The 23,481-nt window shown below is 39.8% G+C and overlaps 1 protein-coding gene across 1 annotated transcript in view; it reads right to left on the bottom strand.

Annotated features, from left to right (window-relative positions):
* LOC124134971 overlaps positions 1-23,481 on the bottom strand; it is a 41,815-nt gene that overhangs the window by 10,543 nt on the left and 7,791 nt on the right. The window contains exons 17-43 of the mRNA XM_046500098.2: positions 23,021-23,202; positions 22,511-22,656; positions 21,509-21,832; positions 21,004-21,146; positions 20,725-20,795; positions 20,358-20,512; positions 19,756-19,922; positions 17,583-17,751; positions 16,571-17,127; positions 16,083-16,345; positions 15,558-15,755; positions 15,096-15,299; positions 14,749-14,888; positions 14,026-14,185; positions 13,693-13,763; positions 12,792-12,949; positions 11,169-12,374; positions 9,464-9,558; positions 8,325-8,858; positions 7,793-7,970; positions 7,306-7,490; positions 6,419-7,116; positions 4,797-6,244; positions 1,417-4,670; positions 947-1,237; positions 520-630; positions 64-208 (exon numbers count right to left, since the gene is read on the bottom strand). Coding sequence (XP_046356054.2) covers positions 64-208; positions 520-630; positions 947-1,237; positions 1,417-4,670; positions 4,797-6,244; positions 6,419-7,116; positions 7,306-7,490; positions 7,793-7,970; positions 8,325-8,858; positions 9,464-9,558; positions 11,169-12,374; positions 12,792-12,949; positions 13,693-13,763; positions 14,026-14,185; positions 14,749-14,888; positions 15,096-15,299; positions 15,558-15,755; positions 16,083-16,345; positions 16,571-17,127; positions 17,583-17,751; positions 19,756-19,922; positions 20,358-20,512; positions 20,725-20,795; positions 21,004-21,146; positions 21,509-21,832; positions 22,511-22,656; positions 23,021-23,202 — 11,253 coding nt within the window. The remainder of the gene's footprint in view (positions 1-63; positions 209-519; positions 631-946; positions 1,238-1,416; positions 4,671-4,796; positions 6,245-6,418; positions 7,117-7,305; positions 7,491-7,792; positions 7,971-8,324; positions 8,859-9,463; positions 9,559-11,168; positions 12,375-12,791; positions 12,950-13,692; positions 13,764-14,025; positions 14,186-14,748; positions 14,889-15,095; positions 15,300-15,557; positions 15,756-16,082; positions 16,346-16,570; positions 17,128-17,582; positions 17,752-19,755; positions 19,923-20,357; positions 20,513-20,724; positions 20,796-21,003; positions 21,147-21,508; positions 21,833-22,510; positions 22,657-23,020; positions 23,203-23,481) is intronic.

Here is a 23,481-nt window from a genome sequence, read left to right on the forward strand (position 1 = left end):
GTGTTGAGCCATAACGATCACTGATGTTTTGCGAGTGTTACTTTGCACAGAAAGTTTTCATACCGCCCATGGAGAAGCCTTGAAGTAGCTTCCAATGTTTCCCGGGGATCAGTAATATAAGGAACATATTCTGCAGTCGCTGCACTTCCATAGATCATGGATAAATCAGTTGAGTTTAAAGTGCCAATGAGGAGGCTTCCGTTGTAACCTATATAAAAACACATAAGGAATGTGAGAAGCATTTTAGGGAATACTATATCCTACATTGATTACTCACACGAAGCATAAGTGATTTACTTCAATGAGCCTGCCACAGAGTGAATATTCACACAGTTTGTGATTTTGTATGTCAACGTCAAAACTATTGACAAAAAGAAAGTTGACTGTAACAATCATATATGCGTGCAAGTTTATAATCCTAATATACACATATGTTGACCAAAATAATTAATGAATTAACTGCTACACATTTTATGCTAGTATTATAATCATAATATATTTGCAGGGAGCCAACACTACCTTTAATTGTCAGGTGCAGTGTTTCATTGCCACCACCAGATGATGCATTAATGACCACCGACTTCATGGTGTTATTATTATCCTCAAGCTCAACAAGAATGTCATCTTTTCCTGAAACGAATATACATGTGCCGATAAGGTTTTGGAAAAAAATAATGTCTGGAAGTGCGTAAGTATTTGTGAACATTGACATGTATCTAAAATCATAGCGATGCACATACAGTATGGTTTAAGATGATACACATTCATTTGTCATTCAGATTATTATTCATGCTTTGGACATGTCCTATTTTTACCCTATTCACAGATCACATACGTAAATTACTTAAATTCTACTATAATACATCTCCCTGTAAGAAATAACATACATGTTTTTTATAAGGGGAACAATCGTTAGCCAATAGACAGAGAAAACTATGATACTGACGTTTAACGCAGACTGGTTGGGTAGACACAGCAACCGCAACATGGGAACGGCTCACAGCATGTAGACTGTGATAGTAGCACCTGCCTGGCTCGAGCATCAGGAAAGACCCATCTGCTTTGGAGGTATTGCTATCTGTGTCGTTAGTATTGTAGTCACTGAGAGATATGTTTGTAATTTTTCCATCGATCAACAGATGTCCTTGTTCAATAGATATTTTGGAATCTGCTTGTGTTGCCACTTTGATGATGGGGAAGACGTCATCAGTTGCGGGGACGGTGCCAATAGTCCATTCTAAAACAGCAACACAATTTGTAATAAAGTAAAACCACTCTGCTATGTTGTTCTCTTCTAAGTTGATTTAATAATGTTTCAATCATATACATCAATTTTACCGATTTTGCTTTGAAAATCCTAGCTTGATTTATATTTGTGACTGGAAAAATTACGACAGGTTAAAGACATAAACTCACCATAGTAAAGAGTGCCATATCCACCATGTACACGGATACCGATACTGTGTTGTGAGGGTGTCAGTGACACGGCATGCTTTGTGTACCCTGAGGTAAAGAGACTTTGTGTGTAGACACTAGAAACAGCAGGTGCCCCCATCATTACCGTCACATTGCATACCGTCTGGGTAGATAATCCTGCTGAATTTATAGCTGTCACAGTGACATAGTAGGTTTTGCCATCGTCCATGGTCGCATGCTCCAGTGTCAAACCAACCTTTCTCTTTAACCCAACAGAGGTTGCATTCAAAACATCGTGACCTCCTTTTGTTCTGCCAATCTGAAGTGTGTATTCAGCTATCTCACTGACATCTTCACTGCACTCCCAGAACGCCCCAACACTGTTATTAGAGCCTATGAAGTCAGTAGGTTCGTCCAGAGAGTGTTGAGGATCAACACACATCATGTACTGGAACTCTGGTGGAGTGATGTCAACTTGGAAAGCATTTGACGTCACAACAGTTGATTGATTTGCAAAGTTCACAGCCTTCACACTGATATAATATGTTGGAGCTTTAAAATCCATCAGTTTTGAGGAGTTTGTGTTTTTATGATCTGATAACTTTTCGCTGTGATCCAGAGTTAGGTTCACAAGTTCCAGTGACAGGACAGACAGTTTTTCAATAGATGAAACAGAGCAGTTTGGATCGCATGCTTCCATACAGCTATCCTTGCATGGTAGACAAAATGTTGATTCCAATTTGAATGGAAGCACATTGTCCATGAAGCTTTTATTTGTTCCAATCCCAACCCATAATTCTTTCAGTCCACTCTCTCCATCATAGAATGGTTCGCCATGTAAACATTCTCTGTCAACTGTGTCAGGTACTGCCAAATAGCTCAGTACAGCCTGTGTAAAAAATGGATGGAGAGGATCTCCAACAGGAGGCTTGTAATAATTGAGATTGTGTACACGGTAGATGATGCTGGGTTTTCCAGAAAATGTGTAACCTTCAATATCTGCTTTACGATGACCTTCGATGAAAAGTGTTGTCCTCCATGTTACCTTCACATTCTCAAAGTCTTTCATGAATCTTAGGCTAATTTCATAAACATAGTCTGATGGATCTCCAGGTAAGTCAAACCAGGATTCTGTTTGCTTACTATCATCTCTTAAACAGATTCGTCCTTTCCAAGCATGGATATCATCATCATAGCCATAGAAGAAGACTGCAACTCCTGGTGATGAAAGGCATTGAACTTCTTCTTCAGTTTCATTGAGAGTTGTGTTGGTTTTGTCAGACACATCATCATCGAGTCTTGGTATGTCCTTCAGGACTGGAGTTTGGTAGGCAGATATATCAGAGAATTCAATATGTAGGGAAGTGATGATATTCTGTCCTTTTGCACTTAATAACTTGAATGTGTAATTTCCTTCTGTTAGTGAATCCTCAAGGTCAAGAATTAACCCTCCACGTATGACATCTTTTAAATTTTCATCATATGTGAGGGCCACTTGTGCATACTTATCTACAAGAGCAGAGGAATTTGATATGTCTGATCTGACCAGAACTTGCCAGTGTTCCTTATTTGAAGGTTTGGGGAATATTTCCTTACTCCGTTTGCATTCTGACCCTTTCCTGCTTCTGGCCAGTGCCGTTTGCACTACAACTCTATCATTTTCACTTTGGAAGGTCCTTGATGTGTGCCAGTCTCCACCAACTTTCACAGTTCCGGCTTGTGGCCTTGAGACATCGATGAGGATAGGCAGTGTTGCAGCTGTAGTATTCAGACCAGCTCGGTTGATGGCAGATATTGTAAACGTATACATTAGAGTGAGAGTTAGATTCAAACTGTATAGAGTAATATGCGTTTTATTGTGAACATCCATTACTTTGACCAGTTTCTTCGATTCGTGCTTACAGGGCATTTCTGAATACAGCTGTATGTGGTATGTTTGAATATCACTTTCATTGTCCTCAAAGCCACTCCAGTGTAAGGTCACCTCATCGCTGCTGCTGATGTACAGAACCTTTGCACTCTCACCTCCAAGTGCAGAAATATGACCTTGTGTAGGTGGAGTTGTATCAATGGTCACAGGACCTTCGGACACACCAATGCATGAGTCAACCTTGTCATGAGCAATGACTGTCACATAATAAGAATGACCTTGTTGAAGCTTTAGATTGTGCATATGCACTACAGTGTCGTGTCCAACAGATCTGAAGGATGAATTGTATGGGGAAATGGCAGACATCAGTGACTTACAGTTAGTAGTATTGACTGGAAGGGTAATACTATCCTTGCTGACTCCAACAGTGTACTCTGTGATTCCAATATCTGAGTAGAAACCAGTCCATGAGACCTTTAGATCCTCACTGCTATCACTGTACTTGTTTAAGTCAATGCTCCCAGGGGTTATGTCCAAATCAAATCCAACCTTAATGCCATCTGAGTATGCTTCTTCAAAACTCCCAGCCTTGCTGTATGCACGTACTGTTACGTAATATGTTATCAACTTAGCTTTCAGTTTCAGATTTCTGAATCTGTACGAAGTATTAAGGAAGGCAGTTTCAAAGAAATGGACGTTGTATCGTGAAGCTGGGTTCTTGACATCATCACCTATCGCAACTTCATATCGATCGATCTCCTGAGTGGCATCTGTACTATTTGGCTTACCAAACGCATCCCAGTTGGCTGATAGTTCGACTGTAGACGTCTGGTAATCTGTATCTTTATCCACCCCATCCCTGACGGCCCCTGGGTGTGGTGGTTCTATGAGAACAGTCACACCATCAGAGTATGCGATGTGAATTCTTCCTATGGCATCAGTTACACGAATCGCGTTGATGTAGGTAAATCCTGCTGTGAGATGCAGTTCGTCATTGAAGAATATTCCGTGGGATTCTGGTATTGGTGTGAAGTCTTGGAAAACAGTCCAGCTAACTGTCATAATCTGCCACTCAGTCTTAACCACAGGACAACCACTGGTGTAATGCCAGTGTCCTTCTAGAGCTGAGAGACCTGTCTGGAAATCTTCGTCTTTCTCTTCAGAGCCATCAGTAACTGTAAGTTGTGGGGATGGGCTAATTACCACTGCTTCAGATGTTGCAGATGCTGAGAGACCAGCCCTATTTATACATGTTGCTGTAGCGTACACTTTATCTTCTGGTTGTAGAGATAGTCTTCCAAAGAAAATAACTGTCTCCGGCTCGCCAGTTATCATTCTGTGAACATCTGTTGAGCCCGGTTCGCGACCCAGTCCAACTTCACACCTAAAATAGGAAAACAATGATGATACGAAATATTCACAACACAAAACACTGGTTTTATATAAGTGACACTGTTAGTATAGTTAAACATTTACATATCTTTGCGAAAATCAACACTAAGTTTGGTACCTGCTTATGCCTGTGTCAATGTCTTCAAATCCTGTTATGATCACCTCAACGAAGGAGTTTGGCACTTGACATTGCTTATGAGTAGTTTTATCTCTCAATCGGTCATTGGTAACAACCAAAACTCGACCAGCTGTAGGTATTGTTGAATCAAGGATTACTTCTCTAGTCAAACTAGTTTCCTTCTTCATGGCATTTGCTAGGTGAGCTGTGACAAATATCTTATCGTCTTTTACCTTGTCAACAACTCTAAAGATGTCAGTTTTCCATGATCTCTTTTGGAGTGGTATGTTTTCAAAAGGAGACAGTGAACAGGGATTATCAGCCACACCAAGGCAGATACGGATAGATTCCATGTGACTCTCATGTTCCCTTGCTTCATCCCAAACACAAGCTATTCCAGATTTAATGCTAGAAATTTCCTTTGTACATGTGAAGTTAACCAGTTCGGGTGGAGTGGAATCAGGGATCAAGGCAACAGACTCCCATACAGCACTGTTGTCAGCATTGTCTTTGGCTTCGATTGTTATGAATACTGATGATCCTGGCTGCAGATGTAGTCCCTTGACGCTCTTTTCATTCTGAATACTGCATTTGTGGATGTCATCCTCATATGGGTAGGAACCTAAGCATACGTGGCTTGCATTTACTCCAGAGGGATCAGTGACATCAGGAACTACTTCAACTATGTCGGTGTCAGTCTGGAACACCACTCCCCAGGACGTAACATCTGGGATTGTATGTCCTTTTCTGTTGGATGCCTTGATTATAGGTCCCTCTGTGTCCACCATGATACCATCAGATGTTGAAACTATGTGTTCCTCATGACAACTGTGTCCAGTTCTTGCTCGAACTGTCGTGAAGTACTTCACACCTTCAAAGAGTTGGATGTCAATTTGTCCAAAGCCTGATGATTCATTCGTCTTGACAATACCAAAGCCAGTGAATGGCACAATATCTGTCACATAAGGCTCAGTCCCAATGCCCCACTCATAGGCAACAATACCACAGGCAATACTTTTGAAACCAGCGAATGACATCGCAAAGGTTGATTTATCATGCAGGTAGTCTGCATCAATGAAACGTTTCCTTCCATCATATATCACACCTGGGACATTTCCAGGTAGGACATTAATTGGTCTGGAAATGGTTACATTGGATTCTGCACCTGCACCATTCTTTACCTTAATCTGGATGTAGTAGTAGATGCCACTTGTCAGAGAATCAATCAGTTTCAGATGTCTCAGTGTCACCTCACTTGTCTGGGAGAAAGTGAGAAACCCATTGGTTATGGACTGATCATGTTCCGAGTTTCCAATGGCAACAAATACATCACTGATGCCACTTTCATCATCACTTACTTTCCAGGAGATTGTCATTTTGGAATTGTCGGTATGGATAAGTTTTCCATCTTCAATTTCCTCATCCTCCTTCAGTGGCCCAAGGTGGATCTGAAACAAGCCAAATAGAATCAAACACTGATGTAGTCATGTCAATAACGCTCATATTTTCATTCTCAAATTTCCCTGAAACTACTAGATTTCATTTGGAATGGCAATGTAAAGAAACCAGAATATGGAACAAGATATATTTTGAGAGTTGTCATCATATTTCAGCACACGAACCTTCTCTACTTTTGGTGGTGTGTAATCGATCACCACACCTGGAGAATCAACAGTTTTTGACATCTTGGCTTTATTGACAGCTATTACATGGGCAAAGTAGCGTGCCCCATTCACAAGGGTAAGACTTGTCAGAGGATAGGATATTTGCCCTCCTGTTGCGGGTATGTCCTTTGCCTCGTCAGTCGAGGGCCAGATTCTTCTCTTCATGCCAGCGAAGTTTTTAAAAACGGAAACCATATACTTCTCGATACCCGATTCAGCGTCCTCAAACTTCCATGATAGATGAAGTCCTGTCTTATCCAACTGGAACTCTTGTTGCCCATCATTGTCGTGAACAAAGTAGGCTACTGGCGGTGTCAGGTCTAGTGTAAAGCCATTGGTTGAGGCTTCGACACTCTTTCCTGCTCCATTGAATCCCCTGACTTTTGTATACACGACATCACCTTGCTTCAGTTCGAGTGTTTTCTCGTTCAAGTAGTTCAACTGGCCATCCTGGCTTGGTAAGATTGTGTTAGTTTTCCTGTGTTGGTTGTTGATATATATGTCGACTTCATACTTTACAATCCCACTCTCAGCATCAGAGAAACCCCCCCAAACAGCCTGAATCAGAGCTTGCTCTGAGGAGTAAGTGGCATCATGTGTTGCATCACCTCCATCTTTGATCCAGCCCTTTACTGGGTCCGTGATATCCACCAGGACTGTAACAGACTTGTAGGATCAAATATTTGAACATTATTTTGAAATTATCTTTTACTTTTATGAAAACCGATCAGATTTTTGTGTGTAGGATATAACATGTATCTTCAGTATACGTTAAGTTACATATAATTTGAACTGACATTTGTCCTTGATATTATATATACTTTCTTTGGCAAGGGTTTATATACCTCCATTTGAAGTAAAGTTAACCCTCTTCATGTTCAAAGCTCCATTGAATGCTATGATGGTTGAGTAATATGTAGTGTTGTGAGTCAGTGAAACACTGCTACAGTCATTGTGGACTGTACGGTCCTCCACTTTGAACTTGACAACGTCGTCCATACCAGACGAGGTACCAACACCCCACAAGTACCTGAGAAGAAATAGCTGAATATAATTGGTATGAAGCATATCAGCTGGTGTATTTTCACGTTAACATGTCTTCTTTCGGTGATAATAAATAAATTCTTATTCCGACGGACATATAAATCATTGCCAAGGCAATCTGGGAACAATTACATAATATCATGCGTTGACTAATAGATAATGAAAAATGAAATGATTACTGCACAAAAGTAGTCTTATGACATCAATAATTATCTTTAAGAATAAAGTCTTTTAGTAAAAGCATTAGTGCATTATCATTTATTGTAAAGGATGTGATTAACGACATGCCTCTTAATTCCAGATTCCGAGTCATAGAAATTTTCCCACTGAGCGCAGATGGCATGTGCATCTGCCTGGTAGTCCACATCTACGCCAACAACGGCCCCGTCATTGATGATGCCAACTACTGGCGGAGAGTCGTCCACAATGATCGGTTCATTGGCGTGGCCACTTGTGGAGAGACCAACTAGACACAGTAAAATTGTATGACATGATATGAATGAGTGGGTGAGTGGGTGTGTGGGTGGGTGGGGGAATGGGTGAGTGAGTGAGAGAGTGGTTGGTTGGGTGGGTGAGTGAGTGAGTGGGTGGGTGATTGCGTGGGTGGTTTGGTCCTTGGTTGTGTGTGTGAATAGGTGTGTGAGTGAGTGAGTGATCTGCTTTTAAACTTGACACATTCTATGTAAAGGAACACTTCGTTAGCTGTGAGGGTTAAACCATCAACTGCAGAATCTAAGGATCGTGTGATCTTATAAAGAACATTGCTGCCAAGTGTGTATTCAAAAGGGGTATTTTTCTTGACAAAAAACACATTACATACCACTGTTAGTAAGTCGAATTCTAGGCCAAGCAGAAACTCCTTGAGCCAGGACAAAATCTTCAACCAATACATATGGTTTTGGGTCACCAAAGGATTTATATTCTTCATAGGATCGCAGGCTGACATCATTTTGTGTTAATCCAAGCCCAAAGTGGACATGGGCAATTTTTGATAGAGGATCGGATCCATTGTAGTACAGTCCAAGTAGCTCAAAATCGCCATCAAAGAAGACTTCATCAATGCTTTTAAAGATGGGCGGTGTCGTGTCGACTATGATGGGTGTTGAGTGGCACACTGTTGTGACAAGAGCCCCGCCATGAATGATGTTGTTGACAGCTTGAACTGTGACGTAATGAGGCCCATCAGAGAGATGAAGGCCTGAGGTCAAGCCGCTGTAGGTCCACTCATTCCTGCTGGGTATTTTAGCATGAGGGTCGTTGTAGTCCACCACATCGTTTGAACATACAGATGTACCAGCAGCCCAAGTGTAACCATAGATGCCAGTCTCGTTGTCATGAAAGCCATCCCAGTTCCCTGTGTTAAAAATTCATGTTATTTCTATCTTCAGAGGTTCAGGACGATTTGTCAAAAATGAAAGCAAATTGCAGTTCAAATGAACTGAGAAAACAATATGTGAAATGCTGGACTTCCTGATTGATGACATCTATGTACAATTGGCTAAGACATTTATGCTCTCCACAAGACTGTGTGACAATAGGAATGATTTCAACTTTTCAACAGTCAACTTTCCCTTTATGTCGAACAATAGTCCAGCAGCTCCATCCTGTGTAGTCTAGATTTCACAACTTTTAAGTAACAATTTCTACGAAGATTTCAAATATCGTCATACAATTCTTGCTCAGAAGTTGTTTGATAAAAGTAACAACATTCAAGGCCTCAGTAATGCTTTCAAAAAGGTGTAATGCATACTTGTGGAAGACATTTCGAAATTTGAGGCATGGTTGACCGATGGCCGATGAAATTTCCTATTTTGAGTTGTACCATATATTTCCGTGTGTTTTGTCAGTTGAACAATTGACTTGCTTTTGCATGTGTTTGTGACCGGTGCCACCAATGGGGCAGAACACACTCACCTTATCGCGAACACCTGGTATCATCACTATGTGATTAATGCTTACCTGCAATAAGGTTGTTGGAAAGAGTATACTTTTCATCAATCCGTTTGTTGTGTCCATTGAAGACAGTACTTCCACCAGGTCCATCAGTTATTTTCCTAGAAAGAGGAGATTCTAGATCGACACTTGTTTGTAAATTAACAAAGCCCGTTCATATACATGTTCGTGGAACATTTGCAGGGAGATGTGACGATGCTTCTTTCACATTCAATAATCAATCAATCTTAATCAATGTTTTGGGAAAATGGATGAGCATGTATAATTACGAAACGATGTCATACAATGAACTCATATCAGAATTCAGCACTTTGTTTTCTTTATAACAGGTAATGAAGGTACCATCAAAATGACATGGCCCATGCAAACAAATTTGGTTTTCTTCTCACCTATACCAGACTATATAGTAACTGTACTTCATATAATGTCGTGTAAATAAAACGTTATGAAAATAACAACATAATATTTGCTCATTCAGTGTATTATCTTAACATATTTAATGACAAACCGCAATCCTTGTAACAGGAAACAAAGTTTCATGCCCTAAAAGGGGTCGGTGTAACGACTCAATTAACAACGTCAAATCGGGTATGACCATCTGCGTTGATACAGACGAGGCAGCGGCGGGGTATTGAAGACAACAGATGAATGCGATGTTGTTCCAAATGTCAAATGTCTCATCCAAGAAATCGTTTATGGATGAAACAGCCAGCACTGGCAGTACAGAAATGTATTGCTGTCTCAAAATGTCTGTTACAACACGTTCAACGTGTGGGCGGGCATTATCCTGTTGTAACGAGATGTTACGTCCCTGCATTTGCGCAAAGGGTAGAGCATGATCTCGAACGATGTCGTCCTGGTAGCGTACGCCATTCAAATTGCCATTTAGCAACACAAAAACGTACTCCCGGACGCTTGCAGACCCTTGCACGACCATCATTGCTATCCAGGTCCTGGTCTCATCCTTGAACAGTATACTGTCCCAGTCTTGTCTTCTGGACCTCAGATGCTGTCTATACCATGTAAGGCATGTCTGACGGTGATGTGGACGCACAATTAGGCATATCGCTTGACACCAGGGATGGACGTTGTGCTCTCTCAACCGGTTGCGTACAGTTCTGCCACTAAGTGAACTCAACCCAGGAATTAATCGAGCTGTAAATGTGGCAGCTTGGTATCGATTCCGTAAATGCACCAACCGAATATGGTTGTCTTGTGACGTAACGTCACACTTGGACGACCGGCCCTTGGCAAGTCATGTGTGTTGCCCGGCTGTAGATCCAATAAGACGTATCCAATAAGATGATATTGTGTTTCGATGAACATTAAGATGGCTACTTCATTCCTTTTTGCAGTATACCGACGTTGCGCAGAATTTAATTTTCAGCAAGCCATGGAATTGTGTTAGCGTTTTTTCACGGTTAATGCTGTTCATGGTGTGCTGTTCACATTACAAACACGTGGCTGCCCAACAAACATGCAAACATCCAAATTGTGCGCCGTGCATTAACATGCACGTACATAATATTATTCACGACCGTAAAAGTCGAGGAGATATCTTCATGAATATGTATTGAAATTTGCATTATTTTTTTCAGAATAGTTTTATATTTATTGCACTTTCTATGAAGTACAGTACGTTCCGCAGGTACATGTTAATAATCGTTTAAAAAAATACAACAAACCACCCGGTGAAAACAATCATACTCACCTGTGATTGGGTAGTTTGGACAGATCCTTACAACGTTGGAGGATGGATGCTGAGCAGCCATCGAATGTGGTTTCATCCTTCGTGGTGTTCCCAACAGGTCCAGGACTGGGAGGCGTCAGATCTAGGAGCGTTCCGTGAGAGGACAGATGGCTCTCATACCCAAGTTCATTGGTAACGTGGGTATTCATGAAATATGTCTCCTTGTGGGTTAGATTAAGATTTTTGAAGAGTTTGTAATGTTTCTGACCAACGCCAAGTCTCTCAAAAGACTTGTAGTTTCCATTTTGTCTCAGAGCAGCACTTGGGCCTTCCCCAACAGAATGGAGGTCACACACCTGTGTATTATATTCAAAATCAAATGAAACACAGTTTTGACCGAAATCAATGCACTGTTTTGCGCATTCGTGATCAAACCTGGTTTTAAGACTTTTCAGTGGTTCAGCGGTCAAACTTCCAGTCTTTGACAGAGAGAAATATTTAAGTTCTGTTGGTTCTCCTGACCTCATTGTGGTTCTTTCAAGAGATATAGGTTCCCAAGGTATGACCTCATTCCCCTGTGATCCAGAACTGAATCCAAGGGCTATCTCCTGTTGTGGATCGACTATGCTATCATCAATTACAACCACTGTGCCACCAAGTTCAAATGGATTACTTGAAATTCTGAAATCTTCATCAACTCTACCATCTGAAGGAGTGTTGTCATATGTGTGCAGCATGCACTGTGTTTTAGCTTCCCCGCCTTCACTGTTACTGGCCTTTAATGTCCAGTAGAGAGGAACTCCAAACGGGAGCTTCATGGGCATTGTAAGTGTGTTTCCGGCCATTTCCGTCCAGTCAACTACATCCGTACCGCCTGAAATTGTTCCTATGCCATAATGCATCTTCACTTCACTGACATCATCATCGGATGTAGCTTTCAGAATGAATGCAGTATCTGATGGCGAGCGTCCTTTTATCTGCTTCACCTCACAGCCCCCAGAAGCAGCAGATCTCTTGCTTCTGGTACCAACAGAATTCTTTGAGAATGTTGGTGGGGAGGAGTCACTCCCTTTGTTCGGCGTTGTGAAAATATTTTTCTTGATTGTGGGTGTTGAATAGTACCAAATATTGCCCCTGTATACGGTGACAGTTACAAATATCAGCCTTAGCTTAGCGTATGCCTCCAGTTTTAGGGCAAGTGGCACCATCTCCATATCCATACGAGCACTACAAACATGAAAGACACACATTACCGAATAACACTTCAAGCAAGCATCAAGACTTGAGATGAGATTCGAATTTTGTTGGTCAAGTATATAAAGACAGGTGTAGTGGTTTGGATAACTGGTCAGACAGGAGAGACATGGCGGACTGAAATGATATGCATATATTTGTAATCTATGACCATAATGGCGTGTAAATAGCCAGTGGTGTGTGTGTGTGTGTGTGTGTGTGTGTGTGTATCTGTGTGTGTCTGAGTGCGTTTGTAATTGAGTGAGGGTATGGAATCAGTGATGGTTGATTTCATATGTTGTAATCAAAGTGATTAACATTCATAAATCATCATGTTTTGGGGAGTATTCTTGCTATTTACAGTCAAATTTAATTGTGTTACTTAAAAATGAATTATGAATAATCTCTTACGTCACATCCAGTGGGAATTTTGCAAACCCTAACGTGCCAGTCACTGGAAACTTGGTCTGCATGATGTAGCCTGTAAGTGTGATTCCTCCATAAGCGAATCCTATGTCAATCCCGAGACTGCCCCAAACGTTGATGGAAGAACTGGGAGTTAGTTTCCCCTGGAACATATGACCATCTTGATGGTAAATCCATTTTAAAATATAATACTTACACTAACAACTGTTACCTATCTTGATTTTCCAGAACTATAACGTTTATACCTCGTGTTTGGGAACGCCGAATCACATAATATGAAAATAAGTAACTATAAATATATTTCAATATACTTTTCATTACATATTAGTACGATTGTTCATACAGAGTAACCGATCAACGCTTAAGGAACAAGATATACGATGATGGCTTAAATGTGACTTGTATACGAATCGGTGGTCACATCTGGTGACATGGTTCATGACATGTCATTTACGGCAATTGCGTGCGTCAATGCTCATGGGACCCGTGAAGATTCCGGGGTAGAATATGTCTTCAGCAACCCATGCTTGCCGTAAAAGGCGACAATGCTTGTCGTAAAAGGCGATTAACGTGATCTGATGGTCAGTCTCGTTGACATGGTTGATGCATGTCATCGATCCCAATTGCGTGGATCGATGCTCATGATATTAATCACTGGATTGTCTGGTCCAGACTCGATTATTTACAGACCGCCGCCATAGAGCTGGAATATTGCTGAGTGCGGCGTTAAACAACAAACCAACCAACCAATGCTCATGGTGTCAATCACTGGATTGTCTGGTCCAGATTCCATTATTTGTAGACCGTCGTCATACAGCTTTAATTTGCTAAGTGCGATTTTAAACAACGAAGAGAGAAACAAACTTGTATATAATAAGAACCTTACCTCCAACCTCATGCTCATGAAACACACTCTCAGTTCAACTTCTACGCCAATTGTCCCACCAGCGCCAAATCCTGCATAATAGATTGCGTCAATTGTTTACTGTATTAGTTGAGTTGAGTCAACATTACTTCTCTGCAGACACAAGTTGAAAATGTTGAAAAATCCACAATTCAGGGAAAAACAATATATGTATCTCTCTGAATGTAAAAAGAGCAACTTGAATCTGTGAAAAACTTTAAACCTAGACCGAAGTCGGGCCCGCAAATTTCTTATGGCAATTTAACATTTTGAACAAATTTTGAATACAAAAAATAATAATGAACAAATGCGTACCTAGGGTCATTGGAATTGGCCCAACCATGAATAGATTATTGAATGAGAAAAATGTCATGTCCATGGGTTTAACTGGGATTTTTTTATGACTGCAGCTATCTTTCTTCTCCTTGAACTCCTTTTGCAATGCTTCTAGGGGGTTCTTCGTAGTATCAAACAGCTTAAAAGGTAAGACAAAGACAATATGATACAATACTTTCAAAGACAATTCACAGCGTCAGCAATAATCAGTTTATAATGTCTGCCGGTACTGATTCCATATAGTATAAATGGCCAAGTAGTGATACAAATAAAGAAAACCATTAATCACACTCTTGTGATTGGTTCTTTGGGCCAGTCCTGAATGCCACCAAATTATTTCCAGCAGGAACATGTCTAACTTTCTTTTCAATGATGTCAATTCCGGACTGGGAACGTATGTATTTTCCAGTACTACCTTAAAATGCAAAGATAACAAAGCCATTAAAGGCTTCCGGTTTGATGAAATCATTTGCAGATATAAAAAAGTTCACGCTCTCACCACACAGTGTTATTTAAATAATTGTATAGATATGGTTATCTTCTAAGTGTATTCACAGAGGTAAGATCATAATGTCAACAGCATCAGTCTATTTATGAAAAACCCATCGTTTTTCCAACTCTATCTCTTTTCCCAAAATTTCATGGAATTACTTTGCTCCCAAGATAATTTCAGGAGCCTTAAAATGAAGGTTTATTACATACCACGTGGAGGATGCCCTGTCTAATGTCGTTGAGCAGCTCTCCTGCCACTCGCATGTCCAGATGACATTGGGATATCTTCGACATCCACAGTCGGATACCCATAGACTCGATTTTAGACACAGTGCTGGCATTTGCACTAGCTATAACATTAAATATCATCGCATATGCTGAACATTATTATGCAAAACACAAATTATGTATATTTAACTCTCCATATGCTCGTATTTAGGCCTACATGTGAAAACAAACATTTGTCACAAAGCATTATGGGGGCATAGAACAAAACGTTACACATATATAAACGTTGCATCTTAAATGTGTTGACAGAGTAAGATTTTAAGACTTACCTGGGTTACAAAGGGGGTTATTGAACTTTGTTCTGTTCAGAATCTGCACCATAGGAAGACAAGAGCCGAAGTCCGTTGAACATAGATTGCCTGTTAGACTCACTACCATATCTGCTCCATTTTCAAAAGTGTTCAGTCGGAAGATGATGTGGAATTTTTTCACAAAAGTGTCTGTGAGAGGCAGATCGATGATTTGGGGGACATCTTGAAAAACATATAACAATATACCATGCATGTTAAACCATGTTTACCGAGAAGAATGTAATCAGCTTTTGTAATTGTGCTGATTATTTCAATTCTGAATTAAAATATTTGTATATGAATAACTATCCTTGATACTGTCATGCTTTAGTAATTAAAACACTTATGTAAGACATGTATCATGTCGTTCATTCAATGTTTATCCGATTGGGTTATCAAGTATGTTTTATACATTTGTGCTGTCATCATCAATTAGCATACCTTTAGCATCATGCTCTCGTGTCATACCAGGGAATGTAAGATGTAACCTGGAGCCACAGGACCTGATATACACCCTGACAGTCTTGTGATAGTTTGAGTATGGAAACACAACACCACAGGACATGCCTTGACAGTCGGGATCAGGGGTACACAGATGGCCGAAGCCATAAGCTAGACCTGACTTCAGGTTTGGACACGCTGTGGTGAAGAAGAAGCATTAGAAGTATGAGAAAAGTAATTACTTTAGGATAACATAAATTTTATGGATTTCTCTTGTTTCATGATTTACGTGACCATAGTAATTGGATCAGTAACACATCAGATAGATCAAATAATATTATATGTACTGTTTAACACAGCATCATGATCAAACTATTATAATGAATTATAGATAGAAGACAACAAGAAGACAAGGGGATGCTCAATACCAATGGGAGGTCTTAAAAAACAACCCAAGCTAATCCTTTCCTAAAGGGGATTATCAAATATTTCCTGTGGGATACACAAACTAATAATGAATATTACCATCAAGTCCATGCGTTACTAGAGATTTGACCATTCCAATCTTATCTCCAATGACAGGTATTTTGCTCAAGGCGAGAAGACTACGCAGTTTAAAGGTTGAAAGAGACACTGGTTCTTCCACAGGCCTGGAGTGTAGACAAAGGTCAACCTCGGAAACAAAGTTGTCTATTCTCTTCACGATGTCTAGCCTGGCCTTCAAAATATCTTTGAGCTTTGATACCGTCATCGTGTTGATGTTGAAGACAGACTCAATATTGGGAATCCTATTGAAGGAGGAAAAGAGTGATGAAGACATTTACATTTCATTGACATTTCAGCAAACAAATCATGTTTCATATATTTTTTGGGGGGAACAGGTAAAGCTTTTGATCGGAATATGTTTAGGATAGTTTAGTTTTGATGAATATTCATGCGTTCTATGATCCACTGAACATTATTTATAGAATAGATTTGAGATTTAACTCCACTCTCCATCATTGTATACCTACGCGATAGACTTCAACATATGACCAAAGTTCTTCAGCGGCGACAAGAGATTGTGGAAGGAGTTTGCGAGAGCTTTGACATTAGGTCGATCTGTTCCTTCAGGTTTGAAGGGGGTAGCGGGGTCAGGCTCGACATGAGCAGAAGTCTGCATCTTTGAGAATTGTGAACCAATGTAATTTTCAATAATTTCCTTGGGGGCTCCATCCGTCGTTCCGTCGGCATCGTATGTCTTGCCAATGTAGTAGAACGTGTGCTCATTGCATTCTTGTACCCAGTGTGGTATGGGCAAAAGCCTATCCAGATATTTAGATGGGTCAGCGCATTCTCCCGTTTCTGTGACACGAAGAGCAACGTGTATAAAGTTGGGACTGCAGTTGATGTCTCCTGCTGTGCCGATGTCGTCGCCGGCTTCCATGACAGAGCCCGAATCTGTGACGTTACTGTTGGGAATGACGTTGTTAATAACGACCTGGTATTCCATGAAGTTGTCATCGGTAGGTGTGATTGTGACTTCGTCAGCACCTGTTGACTGGACGATACCTGCTACAGGATTTACAATCTGGAAAATAAACAGACATGCATGTTTTAGTTCAGGAATATTCTAGAACATCAGATTCATATTCCACACACACAACACACATCAATTTTTAATTCCCCAGTGAGTTTCTAGCCAGAAAAGAACTGTATTTCAGATATTTGGGGTCGATTTATTCCATTAAGTCATCATCAATTTGTGTGCAAGGCTATGAATGCTTTAAAACAGCTGGATATTATAATGTCAACTTTATGTATGTGAGAGAGTTGACGCCGCTCTATAGCCTATTTTTAGAGCCTCGGTTAAGACAGTTTATATACGTGTCACGTGTGAAACATTAACAGATTGATATTAACATATTCAATTGGGATTGAATATTTCACTTGAATATGAATATCTATATTATTTTCGAACTGCAAGATTAAACATGCTCAATCTTTAAACTGCCCTGACTGCAACTTGAAGTGAATGGATCTTACAATATGTCCAGGGTCAGCACTGACGTCAACGCCGATTGTCGGATACTTGTTCCCACCTGTGGCAGGCCATACAGCGTCTGTACAGGACCCGGAGTTTCTCTCTGCTGGAAACCGACGGTGGAACTTGCTTCCGAATATCTTTTGAACCAGTGACTTTCCCACATTGACACTGGAAGTTTTAAGCCAATGATTTTCATTAATGGCCACTTACGGATATAGATAAACAGGTAGAACTAAATCTCAAGAAGTCTCAACGGGTGCAACACAATCATTTATTGAAACACAATATTTAATTGTCCTCATAATATCAGAACACTATGGAAAAATAGTGCTACGGTACTGTATTTCACCTGGATAGTCAACAGTTTATAAAAAATCAACAAAAACAGTCACTTAACCAAAGTAGCTGTCAGCATTTATGTTCAAATACTAGCATTATTAATACTGAGGATTAAAAACAAAAACTAAAATCCGAATGATCTCAATATAATTTGATGTCAGTGTAAGATGAAACATACATGTATAGGTTCATCTTCTTCAGTCTAGCCTATCCGAGAAGAAGTTACAGAAGCAAAAAATGCATTTTGAGGGAATGTAAGAGCACGGCCAAAAACACAGAAGTAAGAACAAGGTCAAGATTTAAAATATTACGGAAAACAAAACAAAACACATACCAAAGTTCATGACATTTCAAACAGATTGACTGAATTTGAGCCACAATATGGCTGCTGTTGCGGCCATATTGCAAATGTAAATTAAACCTCTTGAACAAACTAAGGTGTCATCATATGTAGGAACAAGCATGTGAAGTTTCAGCTTAAATGGTTCACTGGTTTCTGAGCAGCCATATTTGATGTCGAAACAACATGCCTCGAACAAATTTGGAACAACAAGCATGTATGATGACCATCTCGCCCACCATGTTTCAGGCTTATGTGACTGAATGATTGAGAAATTGAATATTAAAACTGCTGGAGCTGCAACTGCAGTAAATGCCGACTATCAATAAAATCAATGTACGAACAGTGTCCGCAGGCAGGCCCTGACAATGGGAAAACAGCGGAAGTTTTTTGGAGAACACACAGCAATTGCAATGGTGTTTTGTATAACGACCTGATGATTAATATTTAAGAATTGACTTGTAGGTTCTTACTCCAATGGAATCACACAAAGTGAAATCAATTCTTATAATCGTTATATTCTTATTTTGTACCTAGAAGGAGGTATACACAATTTCATGTTTAGTACGTGTTATTTCATGTTTACACGAAAGACTATAGAGCAACAAGTTGTATTGGAGAAACAAATAGATCCTAAAATTGAGCGATTACATGAGCGCGTACATGCTCACTTTGCTCTAGAGTAACATCTATTGTAGTTTTTGCAAGCAGCAAACAGATTTAAATAAAATCGTCATTATATGAGAATAGTAGATATTGAGGAATACACCAGTAAGTCAGCCACAGCGACATTGCGACGTAATACATTTACTTAAAGTGCGAGCGTCAAAATAGTCGACACGATCAACGTGGGGAGTTTTCCAAAGTTGTCAGTGAACCTGAGGCGATTATAATTAGATGTAAATCATCATTGATCAATGGTCGATCATTCAAATTCGATTGTTAAGATATGTCGAATAGATGCTAAAGATAATTCCTATCCTGCTGGAGAATGCTTTTGACTGTCATTGTCAGTCTAGGCACGTATCGAGTCGATAGTTTGGATGTGCATTTCATCCTTTGGTTCAATAGGTACATAAACTGTAATGCAGTCAAACACTCTGAATTCAAATGTATGCAATAATGCTGAGTTGAAGATTAAAGTATATACATGATCAGAAAAAAACGATTCTGTATTCATGCTTGCTTGTCCGTCAATGTTGACATTCCTAGAATACAGTGTCGTGAATATAAAACATCGACGCCATAGAATAATCAGTCACAAGTATATTCCGAATCAGATTCCACTTGGGGTGAAAGGCAAAATAATGATGAAAATCTTTTGAAGGGACGAAAAAAATGTGAACATCAAAATGTGCCGTTCATACTTTTATGAACATACGTCCAATGAAAAAAACCGCATTAAATATGCTATAATTAACTATGTACACATTATATATGTCGTTTGCTACCGTCTCTCCCAATAATCGTGTCTGCAACTGTCAAATACTTACACTGTTTTCACGGTTTCAAATGCCGTCTTTACACCAGTGACGACACCCATGACGTCTTTGTATGCTTTGAAGAAAGGATCTGCCATGGTCTTCAGTCCTGACATCCTTGAAGTGACGTTTGACAGCATAACCTGTGACTCATTGTTAAACCAGGTCTTCATCTTGTACTGAAAGTAAGTATTAGTTGTGTCATGTTCTTCCATAGCTATATTGAGCAGTCAATCGGGTTTCACTTGGAGTTAGTGAGTGAGTACGTGAGTGGGTGAGTAAACACTTAAGGTTGCATCGGCAGTGTTTCAACTCTTTAGCGACTAGAATAGGTTTTGGAATTAGGAACCTTGTGTTAATACATCAAGGTATATTTTTAACGTTTTCGTCAAACATTTCTGAGCACAGCTATACCTTACTAAGAAAAACTTAGTATTACGATTATTGTTTGACTGCACATTTTGATGTATGCATATCACATCAAGTCATGGTTTTCAGATTATATGCCAAGAGGAGCTAATAAATCACATGAGTAAAGCCCCCTGCCTTGGCAGCCATGCCTGCAAGGATGGCACATGTATGTGAAGTCATTGGCAAGTAAGTAATATACAAACAGGTCCCATGATGCCATCGTTGGTACCATCCGAGCTTGATGATCGGGGATGTATGATGGTGTTGACCTTGTCCATAACCGTGGCCACCAAGTCCTTGATGTCATCTGTTATTTGTGTCACTCCTTCCCCGATATGCATCCAGAATGGGCTTGTTCCTTAAAGAGAAACACATAATGTAAGTGTCCAACATACATCACAGGTTCCACAGTAAATGCAATCTTGTTTAAGAATTACCAGCACCACATATATTGCATTTGCCCATGCTCAAGCATAAGGCTTCAAGAAAACTAAAATGTTACTGTTAACACGTTACAATATTTAGTTACAATGTTGTGTCTCAAACACTATTATATGTTTGTCTAAATACCTTTAGAGAATGAGCAAGCGTCAGCTATCTTATTCTTGGCATCTATTACCATTGTGACAGCAAGGCGAACCCTGAAGAAAACATTCATTTTCAGTAAGAAGAGTGATAAGGTCATTACTAGACTTGTAAGTAGGAAACAAATCTGTTTACATGTGCAATAACCTCATCCGCTGGGGACACATTTTAATCCCCTTATGCTCATTGCTTTCCAAAGTGGCGGAATGTGTTCATTAATATATTCTTGCCAATTGCTAAATGGGTACAAAATTCAATTGATACTTCATGACAGCTTGTCCAATTCTGGAGAAGGATTGTGCTGGACTCTTGAAGAAGTCCTTGAAGATTGCGATGATGTCATCTCCAGCCTCTTTCAGCATCTTGCCAACTTTGGGAAGCGTTATCACCACAGGGTCAGCAAGGCTCTGGAATAATAAATATAAAGTAGAATGTTTCACGTCCGAATACTGGTTATCATCAGGGAACTGCAACTCTAACAATACGGAATCAGGTCCTATATATCTAGTAATACATGTATCTATGGTAGGTTGCTGGAAATGAATTCTTACCCGAAATACCCAGAGGCAAAGGGGATACGAGAGGAAATTGAATGTTAATTAAGAGTAGAGACGTAGACCGTATATATGTGGGAGTGACATGTACACATTTTTATATAAATATCAAGTCATTTGCAAATGATACAAATCTATCACCATTCTGAATGCGACCATCAGCTAATTAAAATATTCCAATGCCTGCCAAGTTTAACCTTGAGTGAAGGGCTTACGTGGTAGAACTCCAAGGCGTCCTGTTTGATCTCCTCAGCAAAAGCCTTGACCCTCTGTGCGATCTGTTTCACCTTTTCCATGATGGGATCAGTGTGGTAATTGACCACTTTCTTCACAAGGTCCACGAAGTCTTCCACAAACTGGACAACTAGGCTGGGGAGGCTCTTCACAAAGTTGATGATCTCTGTCAGCATTCCTTTAATATAACCTGGTTGGGTGATCTTCTTAAACATAGTGATTGCGTCTTTGATGCCATCTACTATGGAGTGGAATATATTGTCCAGCTTCTGAAGGAGATCCTTGAAGTGGTTGATGTTGAAATCCTGTAAGAGAATGTATATGTGCATTTTTTATCCTGTTAAATGTATGCGAAAGTGTTTCCTACCACCAGTTATAATTGCAGTTGACAACAAGCTGTGTTGCGATGCATTGATTAACTGGTTAAAAAAATAAGGTTATAAATACAGATGACAGATCAGTCGCAAAGAGCAATGTGTATATAGATTTACCACACGTCTATTTACCATATAATTCAGGAATCTTCCGCACATGTGTCAATGACAACATAAGGGAAAATACAAGTGCGCGATGCATTCAAATTGTAAAAGCGTCCATGATAAAACGATGTACCAGTCTTCCTTTTTGCACATACCACATAATGTAATTGATGCACATCATTCTACGTAACTAAACACCATTAAAGGCCTGAAAATACTTCAAAATAGACAAATATTACATTAAAAAAATGTTTCAATGGCGGTCATGTTAAAAATTAATTGGATGTGCACCATTTCCATTTATAGACTTTTCAGAGGGAACAACAAGCGTTTTAGACAGATAAACAGGCCAACAACGGTATTTGTTCACATAAGGCAAAAAGGGAGTACTATCAGAGACGCATGCCATATGGCTGCTATCAAACGTTTATGGGAAGAGTAGTACACTGTGCGTTTACTTTCATAATCCGCTGATCATATATTGTTAATTAGATATGTATCAACCTTTAAAACGTTGAGGTCATATTTTATGCGGCCAGCATAACAAAACTTTGCCCTGACGATGTCCACGTGTTTGCCAATTATGCCGATGTTTGCTGTCACCCACGCTTCATCATCAACGTTGATGCTAAAGAAACTGTGTAATGGATCTAAACAAAAACAATAAATTTGCACTTTCTTAATCTTGTACACGAATCAGAAAAATGTTCTTCTCAGCTAGTATAAATGATAATACAATTGGATTATGTTAAATTGATACTCTCATTAACCATTATTCATGCATCACTTACTTTCACGGCCAAAATAATGTTCATGGTCACCTCTTCCAGCATTTTTAACACTCCGTCGTAACGTTTGTCTTTATGTTAAAAGTAAATTCCAGATAAATAGTTCCCCTTGTGTATATAAATAAACAGAAAGTGACTTCAACTTATAGTGTTACCTGACAGCTATTTGGTGGAAAGGAGACCGTTGCAACATAAATATTGCTGCGGGACAAAGTCTAATACATACGCAGCTTCATGTCAAGCATGTTGGTTATCCTCAGGCCAAGACTCGCGCCTATGCTGCTGCTCCCAAAGGTCTTGTGCCAGTCGATTCCTGGCATCTTAATGGTGAGACGTAGACCATCACTTGTGTCAACGTGGAAGACGTCACGGCGTACACGGGACACGGCATTGTAGGTGTAGTCGTGGCTGTGAAGATGAATACCGTCAAGCATAGACCAGAAGCCTTACCTTCCATGCCGCTGTCATATAGTAATATTAAGATGCAAAACCATGTAGTTGGTGAGTCACTTCATTATGTAACTAGAAAAGTATTTGCAAATAGTTGTGAAAACAGAAACAGCTAATTTTACCGCCATTTCGAGAAGATACCCTAAATAACCACAAACCTCGACGCATTTTCAGTGGGATACCATTACCTTCAATTTGGTGAAAAGCATGCCTCCTTCAACTCAATACCATTATGGA

The sequence above is a fragment of the Haliotis rufescens genome, unplaced genomic scaffold, assembly GCF_023055435.1.
Source record: "Haliotis rufescens isolate VD_foot unplaced genomic scaffold, xgHalRufe1.0.p SCAF_15, whole genome shotgun sequence".
Lineage (NCBI taxonomy): Eukaryota > Metazoa > Mollusca > Gastropoda > Lepetellida > Haliotidae > Haliotis > Haliotis rufescens.